At 31.7% G+C, this 12,909-nt stretch overlaps 1 protein-coding gene across 1 annotated transcript; it reads right to left on the bottom strand.

Annotated features, from left to right (window-relative positions):
* Positions 1-520: 520 nt before the first annotated feature.
* On the bottom strand, positions 521-9,962 carry LOC145242330 (uncharacterized). The gene is made up of 3 exons (XM_080105341.1): positions 8,856-9,962; positions 6,316-6,345; positions 521-4,714 (listed from the first exon to the last, which is right to left on the bottom strand). The coding sequence occupies exon 3, from the start codon at positions 4,379-4,381 to the stop codon at positions 3,404-3,406; it is 978 nt and encodes a 325-aa protein (XP_079961467.1). The 5' UTR covers positions 4,382-4,714; positions 6,316-6,345; positions 8,856-9,962; the 3' UTR covers positions 521-3,403.
* Positions 9,963-12,909: the final 2,947 nt, after the last annotated feature.

The following is a 12,909-nucleotide window of genomic DNA, read 5'->3' on the forward strand; positions in this document are numbered from 1 at the left end:
AAACCTTTATATGCGTACATTAAATGTAAGCTATTTATATTTGGATTGTTCAGACTTTTGTGCTCATCTTGAGTTACTTTTCACAACGTTCAGTCGATGTAAACTCTGAACTTCTTCAGGTGTATCTACCAAACGCAGGAATCTTTCTGTCAAACTCGGGAATTTGCTCAGAATTTTGATTGGAATTTATTTCTTCCATGGGGATAACGTGCTTTCGTTCTACCCAGTCATGGTTGGTGGAATGAGAGCACGCTACCCCACAGATTAAATGAAGGGATCTGTTTGAAATTCTGTGTAGATTTCCAAGTTTGACACAAAGATTTCCAAGTTCGGCAAGATACGGCTGATGAAGGTCAGAGGTTACATCGACTGAAGAATCTACATAATCTGCATAATTAATTCTCATCTTAAAATTTCAGAAACATATTAAGAACAAGTTATTACAGATACTAGATTTGCTTCATGAATCAAATAATAAAATCAACACATAAAAATATTCATTTTAAAAAGTACCATTAACTCCAAAATACTAGTATTTATTTTACAAGTGAGATCATATCCTTGAAAAATATTATTGAAGATAGTAGTGAAAATATTACAAGAATACAACTATTTTTACATTGAAATATGTTCTTCTTGCTGTGTGTTTTTTGTATAAGATTTTTACTGGGAATTTACTGAAAATCAGGAGCTACATATTTCACATGAAAAAAGTTGTTTTTATTGTAGTTCAGGTACTTTTGAAATCAAGCGCTTTCCCTTATTGAAAGCTGATAATTTCTTTCATTATGAGTTTAATTATTATTTGAGGGTTCTTTTAAGAAAGTGATGTTTGAGGGTTGCTATCTGTATTTTTCCATAGCTTGGTCTTCCAGGGACTATGCTGAGGTATTTAAAAGAAGATTCTTATGAAACCTTTTTATCCCTACAACAACCGATATAAAGTTTATTTTTTTCAGAGACCGTGTGGCCTTCAAGACATATTTGAGGTCCTGATATTTTGTGACTTTATTCTCTTACAGTTTTAGAAAATGTCTTATTTTGGTTTTGTTAAGGACAGGGCATCCTACCAAATGAAAGGCAGTCACCCACTATTTTAGATACTCCAACCGAGAGATCTGTTAAAGATTCTAACCTTCCTTAAAGTTCAATTTTTCGTATCTCTATTACACATATATCGTCGAGTATATTCGCCAAAAAATCTTTTTAAAAAGTTCTTTTTCATGCATTCTGTTTCCCCTATAATTACTGGAACAATGAAGATATTTCTAAGGTTCCAGCTTCTTTTCATGTTGTACTTAAGATACTGGTATTTCGGCTTTGTTGAGACCATAGTTGTTTGGATGGTGACAGATACTAGATTAGCTTCATGAATCAAATGATAAAATCAACACATAAAAATATTCAGCACAGTTCTTCTGGGTTTGTTCCATATTACAATGTTTGGCTTGATGGCCTTAGCCTGTATAAGCCTGCCTGTATGTTATTGTCATAGAACACTGTCGCCTTGCTATTTGATGTTTTCAGTCATGATACATGTTCCCAAGTGTTCATTGATCTGTCAAGCTGCATCTCTCTGCGGATCTTCCAGTGACAATATTTACATACTTTGTGATGGAGAGTGTAAAGGTTATTCGCTAAAAGGATTTGGCATCAAGACATTAGCTGGCACAGACTCTCACTGGGCGTCAGAACCTGCACTTTCACAGGTGTGTATATGAACATATGCCTTTTTAAAATGTGATTTTCGGAAAAAATGATAAACCACTCATATGACGTTTTTCACTTTTACTTTTCAATTTTTTTATCATTTTCTTCTGTTGTGTATTTTCGTGTGTGCTTTTAAATGAGGGTGCTGTGAAAAAAGATAAGGCACAAATTAAACAATAAGGTGTTTCACTTTTTTAAATTTTACTTCATTTAGTTTTTAGAGACTAAGAAGCTAACACTTGATACCATTACGATTTAAATTTATATCCGAGGACTCTTTTCCCTTTATGGCTGCTATCTGTGTTTCATTACAGTTCAGTCTTCCAGGAATTGCTTCTAAGTATTTCTGAAGATTCTTTTTTATTAGGCCAGTTGCTCCTATCACAACCAGTATAATGATTATTTCTTTCAGAGACCATGTTGTTTTTAAAGCATTGTTTAGATCCTGATATTTTATCTTTTCCAGTTCAGCTCTATTATGCCAAAGTCATTTGGGACTGTGACATCGACAATGAATGCAATTCTTCCAGGTTTGTTTTATATTACAAGGTCTAGCTTGATGACTTTGTCTTTTTTATATCTACCCACCTGTATGTCTTTGTCATAGAACACTGTCACTTTTCCATTTCATGTTACCGGTGATGGTCTTAGATGTTCTCTCCACAGATCTTACAATGGTTGTCATGGTGGGCAGTGTAAAGGCCAGTAGGATTTGGAATTAGGTGGCTCAAGCTCTCAATTACTGATTGGAAAAACCTGCACTTTTTTGTTTTATTTTACTTCAGTCCAAGTTCTCAGAAATCAAGGGGCTCACTACCTGAGGCTAAAACTTAAACTCTATATGAGATACATAGATATTCGAATATTCCATTTAAGTTCTTTATTTCTCAAGCACTGAGTTAGCAAAGAAATTGAGAACATAACTTTCCTCTCACGAATTAACCATTTTCATACGATCTCTTGGTCTCTTGGTCTTACTGGATTCCAGAACAAAAATTTATCTAGTCTGGTGGAGTATCCAGCTTTGTGTTATTACTTGAGGTAACATCACTTGGAGAAGGTGCACCATTCCTCGTAAAAGCTAATTAGGGTTAGCGATAGTAAGGTCTTATTTGGGCAGCGAATACTATGTGATTTTGAATATTTGGTCAGGGCTTACTTCTATGGGAAAAGTATCCTCATGCCAGGTTGTTCTGACAAACCCCTGTACAGAGAGACCTTAGATATTCGAGGACAGTGTCTAGTAGTGCGTAAAGATGTGTAATTTTAAGTTATGATTCCATAAAAATGATGAACCACATACTTTGTGTTGGAAAACTTTATCTTCAGCGTGTCTTCAAACCAATCATTTCTGTGTTATTTGTTGTGTTAATAGCACATCTTTTCATTTAGCATTCATTAAATGGAATAATCGAGAAACATTAACAGAAGATAGAATTTATGTTGTATAGATTTGTGTATTTTTAAATGAAAACCTCATGAAAATCGTTGACCACAAACTTCACAAAAATAAGCAATTAGTCTGATGGATTAGTTTTTGTTGTTGTTGGGCTGAGGAATTGTTTTGATTAGTCCTAAAGGATCCATCTTTCCAAGCTTTATTTTCTGTTTGAGAAGAGGTTCGTCTGTATTATCATCTGAGCTATCCCTATGGGAAAATTATGGACTACACACGCGACATGTATAAGGCTTTTCACTTTTGTTTTTCAGTTTTCTTATCATTTTCTTCTCGGTTGTGGATTTTCATGTGTGTTTTTAAATGAGGATGCTGTGAAAAAGATGAGTCACAAATTAAACAAGAATAAGGTTTCTCTCCAGTGTGTGTTCGTATGTGTAATTTTAAGTTATGTTTCCGTAGAAATGCTGAACCACACACTTTGCATTGGTAAGCTTTATCTTCAGTGTGTGTCTCCATGTGTGATTGGAAATTATGTTTCCCTATAAATGTTGAGTCACACAATTTACAAGAGTAAGGCTTGTCTACCATGTGTCTGTGAATATGCACTTTTAAGTTTGACTTGCTCGCAAATGATTTGCTGCATATTTCACATGTGAAAGGTTTCACTCCGCTGTGTATTTGCATGTGTCGTTTTAAAGGGCCGTCTTGTGCAAATGATGCGCCACAAAGTACACAAGAATAAGGTTTCTCTCCAGTATGTGTTCGCATGTGTAACTTTAAATGATCTTTCCGTGTGAATGATGCATCACATACTTCACAAGAATGTGGCTTTTCACCAGTGTGTGTACGCATATGTGACGTCAAATGATCCTTCCTTGTAAATGAAGACTCACATAATTCACAACAATATGGTTTCTCTCCAGTGTGGATTTGACTGTGTGACTTGAGGTGATCTTTCCTTATAAATGATGAGCCGCATTCTTCACAAGAAAAGCTTTTCTCCCTGGTGTGCGTTAGCATGTGTGTCTTTAAATGATATTTTGTTATGAATGAAGAGTTACAAACTTCACACGAATAAGGTTTCTCGCCAGTGTGAATCAGAACATGTCGCTCTCGATCTGCTTTGTTTGTAAAGGATGCATTACACACCTCACAAAGATAAGGTTTTTCTCCACTGTGAGTTCGAATGTGTGATTTCAAATTGCCTTTCCTTATGAAGGATGATCCACACTCTTCACAAGTATATGGTCTCTCTATTGTGTCCTTTTGCATTCTTTTGGCTTTTAAATGTAAGAATTTACTTGTAAATTCTACGGTGTTACTTTGCTATTAATAAATGGAAATAATAATTGAAGCATTTCAAAACAATAATCTTTTACATCCACGTTTGCATAAAATACTTTCATTTTTCTCTAGACAAATTTTTATTTAGGAATAAGATACATTTTTGCTTTTAATGCCTGGTTTAATGCTTGTATATGGTACGTCGCTACTTTTTTATCAATAAACTGAAGTGAAAATGATCATAGACACATTTCAAAGGAATAACCATTCACATTTATGTGTGCATAAAATACTTCCATTTTTCTTCAGAAATACTGTTACCTGAAAATATATAATAAGTTAAAAATGAATTCAAATACATATTTCATACTATATCATATATGAAATACAATACAAAAATTAATTCAAATAAATATTTCATACTATATCATATATGAAATACAATACAAAAATTAATTCATATAAATATTTCATACTATATTATATATGAAATACAATACAAAAATTAATTCAAATAAATATTTCATACTATATCATATATGAAATACAATACAAAAATTAATTCAAATATTTCATACTATATCATATATGAAATACAATACAAAAATTAATTCAAATAAATATTTCATACTTTATCATATATGAAATACAATACAAAAATTAATTCAAATACATATTACATAATATATTATATATCAAATACAATAGAAAATTTTGGTACTTCAGCACTCATAAAACGAAATCACTTTCCTTGTTTGTCAATTAGGACATAGAGAGAGTGCAGAGAAGAGGCTGGCAAATGCAATTTCAAGACCAAATCGAAAGTAAAAGCGTTTTTTTATTTGTATGTGTTTTTAATGATTTTTAAAAAATATATTAAGAAATATATAACACAACATAAAGTTTTTCTAAAAAAAATATACATTTTTTTCATATTTAATAAAACATAAACATAAAGTTATTTTATTAAAAACTATACATAAAGTTTTTGTAACAGATTTCTGAAATTAAAATAAATATAAGAAACTCATAATAACACAAAACCGAGTTGTTTGTAAACAAAACAGACATTTTTTTCATTTTCAATAAAAGATGAACATAAAGCTTTTGTAAATCATTTCTGGAAGTAAAATAAAAACCAACTATATTTTGTGTTATTATAAGTTTCTTATATTTATTTAAAATCTTTCTCCACAATAAAAAACACGCATTAATAAAAAACATACATTTGTTTTCATTTTTTTTTTTTTTGCTATCAGATTTTCATATTTACATTGTAAAACAAATAGATTTTTATTAACAAACTACACATACGGCAGTTAAAATAAAATTAATTTTAAGGTCTTCTGTTGACACTTATGTAACTAAAGATAATGCTGCTTACAGGCCTCCATACTTTTTTGAAAAAAAAGCACAAAAAAAAAAAATGATGACCACCCTCTATCATTTTTATTTAAAATGATTGAGGGTGGTCATCATTTTTTTTTTCAAAATGTAAACAAAAAAAGGTGCTTCCGCAGTTTAATTAACCGTTTTTCCCGTAAGTAACGTACTGACATTTATTAATTAGAACACCATTTAACATTTTTCAGAGATTTTATTGTTTACATTGGGGGAGGAGCCAGGGGTAGTGTTGGGGCACGCATGTTTTTTTTTTCTTTTTCGTATAAGTTTAAATGTTCCACAAAAAATTTGTATACCATGTGAAAAGGCAGTGAAGGCACATTCAACAAACGTCGTTTATGTTACTGTGCGCTTGTTTGTAGTGTAAAATGGTGATGGTGGAAAGGAGTTAATACCATGCAAACAGTAAATTTGCCCTGGGTTTGATTATCAGATTTGCTGTCAGCGAACTTGATTACCCCTAAAAAAAAACAAATTAGAGTGATCGGTGTTCTGTTGTAACCTATCTGGATACTTACCTTATTTCGCATTTTCATAATTTTTGTATGCTGTAAAAATTAAAAAAAAAATATTAGCAGTTTATTGAAAGTTTCTTCTCTTAAATAGTAAAAAATTTAGGATGATAATATTAAATTACAATCACATCGTATTACATACAGAGGTGGGGGGGGGTAAACTGTGGCGCGCGTTAGGTACCTAATATCCAATAATTACGAAATTTTATTTAGTAGAACAACTGCTACTGTAGGTGTGTCAGAAACTTCGTGAAAAATATTGAATAATTCGACCCTTGTCTTTCCAAGCTTATAACTACAGGAAAAATGTAATTGAAACCCTAATTTTTTTTTCACTTAAAGGAGCAAGGACCAAGGTTTCATTAAAAAAAAAATACAAACAACGTGGTTATTTTTAAAAAGGTTTTAAATTTCGGACTTTACAGGTAAATTTTAAAAAAATGTTCTTTTTTTGTTGTTTTAAATTAGAATATATTATTTATTGATCTTTTATCTTCAATTTGTGATATATAAAACTTTGGCACATTAATTAATTATTTACTTTTTAATAGACATTTCAAAATGGGGGGGTGAATTAATTCGACCCCCTGTCTTTCCAAGCTTATAACTACTCGAAAAATGTAATTCAAACACTAATTGTTTTTTTCAATTAAAGGGGCAAGGGCCAAGGTTTCATTAAAAAAAAAAAAATACAAACAACGTGGTTTTTAAACTTCGGACTTTACAGGTAAATTTCCAAAAAACTGTTCTTTTTTTTTTCGTTTTAAATTAGAATATATTATTTATTGATCTTTTATCTTCAATTTGTGATATATAAAACTTTGACACATAAATTAATTATTTACTTTTTAATAGACATTTCAAAATAGGGGAGCGTGAATTTAAAAAAAAAACGTTTGTCTAAAATATTATATTCAGTTTATTTGAAAGAGCATAAAATTTCACATTGACCCTGAAAATATCGTAAAAATAGAATCAATAGAAAAATTTTGATAGACTTTTAAAGTTTAAAAATTGAAAAATACTGAACTCGTAAAATTCAATTAATTTCATTACTGTTTTTTAAAAAGTAAAAAAATAATATTTCTATTACTTTTTATACAACTTTAATAGTTCATTTTGGAAGTATAATCCATAAAGAAAATAAATAACCCACTCTTAAAAGAGAAATTACAAGTTTTTTATATTTTATTCGCAGTTTCGTGTTAGGAGTGTCAAAAATTCCTACAAAAATTCTGATACACCTACTGTTACTGTGTTTAAAAAAAAAAACAAAAAAAAAACGTCTCTCGCTATCGTTAAAACAAAACGTAAACCATTTCGTAGCGAAAAGGGAAATAAGTATGTCCCCTGTATTCACAATCTTAAATGTAATCACATATAGGGAAAATGCCATATACCTCAATCTTTCATAAAAATTACTTTTAACTATAAATAATTTTCGGGTTTGTATTACTGTACACATAGATTCGAAAAAGTTGTCAAAAAACAAATATATTAGAAATAAATATTATCAAAGGCAAGATAAGTTACTTTTCTACCAAACTCGATACATTTTTTTTTGTTTTTATTCAATGCAACATGATTATTCAGCTCGAAAAACATGCAGTGTTTACCGATGTATTGGAAAATTCAAAATGGCGCCCGACACTCTCTTTAACATGGTAAGTTTGGCAAAAGGTGTTATAAATAATAAACTAGATAAAATACTATTTAAAAAACACCGAATATATGTCAACTTATGTCACGGTAACATATATTGAGCGAATTTCTAACAGTATTTTGTCTAGTTTATTATTTATAACATCTTTTCCTGAACTTACCGTGTTAAAGAGAGTGTCGGGCGCCATTTTGAATTTTCCAATACATCGGTAAACACTGTATGCTTTTCGAGCTGAATAAACATGTTACATTGAATAAAAACACAAAAACATATCCAGTTAGGTAGAAAAGTAACTTATCTTACCTTTGATAACATTTATTTGTTATATATTTGTATTTTGACAACTTTTTCGAATCTATGTGTACAGTAATACAAACCCTAATTTTCTACTCTATGAATTTTCGTAATTTTTTAATATATTACTATTTTTGACATGACAAGTAAGCACTGTTGTTCTTGCTTAAAACAACATATTAAAAAAATCGATCTGTGGATTCTAGTATTTTAATAGGCAAGGATATATTGTAAAATCGGCAAATATCTACAGCATAAGAACAATTTCACATTTTAAAAAGCCACATGTTAATATTCTGAGCAACCATTCTTTTTCAATCCCACACTCTAAAGGATACACATCTATTTGTTACCGTCACGTTTTTACGCAACAAGACTTCAAATATATAATTTTTCAGTATTTGCACAGTCTAATATCTACGGCAGTTTCTTTTCTTTTTTTTTTTTTTTTTTTTTTAGAGTTCTGTCAGCGGCATGGGAAAAGTAAATAAAAAAGTGCCCATTTTTCTTTTTGAATGAGTAGCCACTTTAAAGCGCGAACTTTGTCGAGCGCAAAGCAAATAATTTCAGTAATAATTCAACTTACCTTTACGTAATTAATTCGTCGTTTTTGTTTCCTTTGCAAAAATAAAATAACTTTGTTAATTAACGTAAAGATTCAAAAGTTAAGACTTAATCATCAAGAAAAACCTTATGGCGTGTGATTAAGAAATGTTTTATTTTTAAATTAAAATATAATTAGTAAAAACTACAGATTCTTTTGTTAGCTTTAAAAAAAGAGCTGACACATTCAAAAGTTAACAAGGGAGATAACTAGTTCGGACCGTTATTCGTTAATCAAAATCATATAGTACGAATTCCATTTCATTTATTTATTTTTCAATATAGTGGGAATTCCTTAATATCTAATGGAGGTTTTTCCTTAATTCCTCAATATCTTTTAAGGTTATTGTGCAGAATTTTCCCTATATTGAAACAAAAAAAAATAATAAAAAAAAATGATCGTACCCGTAACGAAAAGAAAACATAGTTAAAAAATCATGTAAATTGATTAAATAGTTTTATTTTTATAAAGAAAATCATTTTTAAGCATAATGGGAATTCGTAGGCATTACAACCTAAATCTTGCAAGTTTGAATTATTGAATTGAAACATTTTGATCTCATTTAACTATCAAACTACTTGATCGATTGATGTGATTTTTGGTATATGACATTTATATTCCATCCATCACAGGTACATACATCATACAGATCTTTTTTCTTTTCTTTTTTTGTATTTTTAATATGGGAGAATTCTGGACGAGGGTCGGTATTGATGTACGTATGATCAATAAAAACAAAAAAGCTAAATAATATTACATCTCTAATTAGTTGGCGGTAAGCAGTTTATGTGGCATTCCGGCATATATCTCGAGACATTTCATTCTTGAATTTCCTCTCCTGTTTTCTAGACGGTGGTAGCTGATTTGGAGTCCCTGACGAAACATCTTCCAACAGATATTGTACCTATTTACTATGCCTCCCCACGGGACAGAGTTAGACACCAGGGTCATTTTTTTAACGTGGAGAAAAGGTACAAAAATAAAAATTGTCTCAGTCGTGAAGGATTTCTCCTCCACTGAAAGAGAACAAGAAATAGAAGTGCAGCAATGCAGCATCTGAAGAACAGATGGTATTTATTTGCTCCCCCACCGAGCAAATTAAGCACAAGGCCAATTTTTAATGTGAGGAGTAAAGGGAGGGGGAAGGGAAAAAGGGGACCAGCTCCGGAGAGGTGGGAAATGGGAGCTGGTTAAAGGTCAGGCATGTGGGGTTGCCCCCACATCTGGTCTTTGCTAGTCATAGCTAGTCATAGCTTGCAGTATCTGTCGGAACAGATGGTGTTTATTTGCTCCCCCACTGAGCAAATTAGGCACAAGGCCGTTTTTAATGTGAGGTAAAAACCAGCTCCCCTAAAAGTAGGCAAAAAGGGGGCACTCTGGTTACCAAAAATAATAATTGTCCCAGTATAGAGGGTTTCCCCTCCATTGACTGGTACAAATTATCTTAAGTGCAGCATCTGCCGGAACAGATGGTGTTTATTTGCTCCCCCACTGAGCAAATTAGGCACAAGGCCGTTTTTAATGTGAGGTAAAAACCAGCTCCCCTAAAAGGGGTCACTCTGGTTACCAAAAATAATAATTGTCTCAGTATAGAGGGTTTCCCCTCCATTGACTGGTACAAATTATCTTAAGTGCAGTATCTGCCGGAACAGATGGTATTTATTTGCTCCCCCACCGAGCAAATTAGGCACAAGGCCGATTTTTAATGTGAGGAGTGAAGGGAGGGGGAAGGGAAAATGGGGACCAGCTCCCGAGAGGTGGGAAATGGGAGCTGGTTAAAGGTCAGGCATGTGGGGTTGCCCCCACATCTGGTCTTTGCTAGTCATAGCCAGTCCTAGCTAGTCATAGCTTGCAGCATCTGCCGGAACAGATGGTATTTATTTGCTCCCCCACCGAGCAAATTAGGCACAAGGCCGATTTTTAATGTGAGGAGTGAAGGGAGGGGGAAGGGGAAAAGGGGACCAGCTCCCGAGAGGTGGGAAAATGGGAGCTGGTTAAAGGTCAGGCATGTGGGGTTGCCCCCACATGTGGTCTTTGCTAGTCATAGCTAGTCATAGCTTGCAGTATCTGCCGGAACAGATACTACACTTTGATCTTGACCAAAAGGGAACTGATAAAAAATTATCAGATTGTTAGACGAATTATTATTAGTAGTAGGAGTAGGAGTAGGAGGAGGAGTATTGTAAGTAGTTTTGCATAAGAATGATACTTTTCTGTAAAAATATGTTTATTTACCTTTAAGAATGTTTCACATGAAAAGAAAGTTAACAGTTACAAGAAATAAATATGGCACATTTTTTCAAATAAAAGTAAGAATTGTTCATATTAAAATTTTTATACAAAATAATATTATAATATTACATATTATATATTATGTTATATGGTTACGTCTGGCACAAGATTAGGCACTTATGCATGAACGTTACATGAGGCGTCGGCGAATGTTTGTATTTTAGTTTCAAGAACCGCCGAGAGATGTCGCTTGTCAGGGGTCGATAACTCTTCCTTTTCTAAAAATTAGTGCAAACTAAAATTATATTTTTATATATTTTTATACAATCTTTCTGTACAAAAAAAAAATTATTCTTAAACCTCTATAAATGTTTCATGCTTTTTAAATTATATTTTGCGGGTTTGTATTACTGACATACATAGATTCGAAAAAGTTGTCCAAAAATAAATATATAACAAATAACTGTTATCAAAAGCAAGATAAGTTACATTTCTACCTAACTGGATATATTTTTCGTGTTTTTATTCAATGTAACATATTTATTCAGCTCGAAAAACATACAGTGTTTACCGATGTATTGGAAAATTCAAGATGGCGGCTGACACTCTCTTTAACATGGTAAGTTCAGGAAAAGATGTTATAAATAATAAACTAGACAAAATACTGTTAGAAATTCGCTCATTATATGTTACCGTGACATAAGTTGACATATATTCGGTATTTTTTTTAAATTGTATTTTGTCTAGTTTATTATTTATAACACCTTTTCCCAAACTTACCATGTTAAAGAGAGTGTTGGGCGCCATTTTGAATTTTCCAATACATCGGTAAACACTGCATGTTTTTCGAGCTGAATGAACATGTTACATTGAATAAAAACACAAAAAAATATATCCAGTTAGGTAGAAAAGTAACTTATCTCGCCTTTGATAACATTTATTTGTTATATATTTGTTTTTTGATAACTTTTTCGAATCTATGTGTACAGTAATACAAACCCCATTTTGCTACAGTTTTTTACAACCTTACCGTAAAAAAAAATAATTCTTAAAACAATCTATAAATGTTTCATGTTTTTAATCATATTTATTATTTTATTTTCAGTTATGAATCACTCGTTTCGATTTTCGTATATTTTTGTGTTATTTATTTCGTTATTATATATTTTTGTGTTATCGCAAATACTTGTTTATATTTGAGGTTCATATAATGCCTGCTAGATGTCAGTTCTCTTTCCAAGAACAGGGGTCGATAACTCGTCTCTGATTCTAATATGCAACTGTCATACAGAAGTGCCCAAGATTATGTTGTAAATCTCTGATGTCAAAAGGTATCTCAATACCCGATAATAACGATCACAATAACAAATTTAGTGTATGGAAGCAAGAAAGACAGACAGTATTATGTTAATTATTTATTGAAAGAAACGAAATGGTTGAACATGTCTCCTGTTGATAAGAAATTTCCGAGAAGAGAATAACAAAGTCCTTGTTATAAAGTTTTGTTAGATTGTAAATAATTAGAAATGTCTCTTTTTTGACACGATGTTCAGAGATGAATAAAATATTAAGGTCTTTGTTATTAAAGTTGTTAAAGGTGTGAATAATTTGAAATGTCTCTTGTTAGGATTTCCGAGAAGAAGAAAATAACAAAGTCCTTGTTATTAAGGTTTGTTGTCGCCGTTGGTGAGCAAATAACCCCTATTGCTATGAGACGGAAAGGGCGAAGACATTCGAATTAACTGCCACTGTTAGAGAGAGAAAGAGTAATCTATATAAGTCGTAGCATAGGTGTGTCAGAAAT

The sequence above is a fragment of the Euprymna scolopes genome, chromosome 21 (genome assembly GCF_053919585.1).
Source record: "Euprymna scolopes isolate OS-2025 chromosome 21, ASM5391958v1, whole genome shotgun sequence".
In the NCBI taxonomy this organism is placed as follows: domain Eukaryota; kingdom Metazoa; phylum Mollusca; class Cephalopoda; order Sepiida; family Sepiolidae; genus Euprymna; species Euprymna scolopes.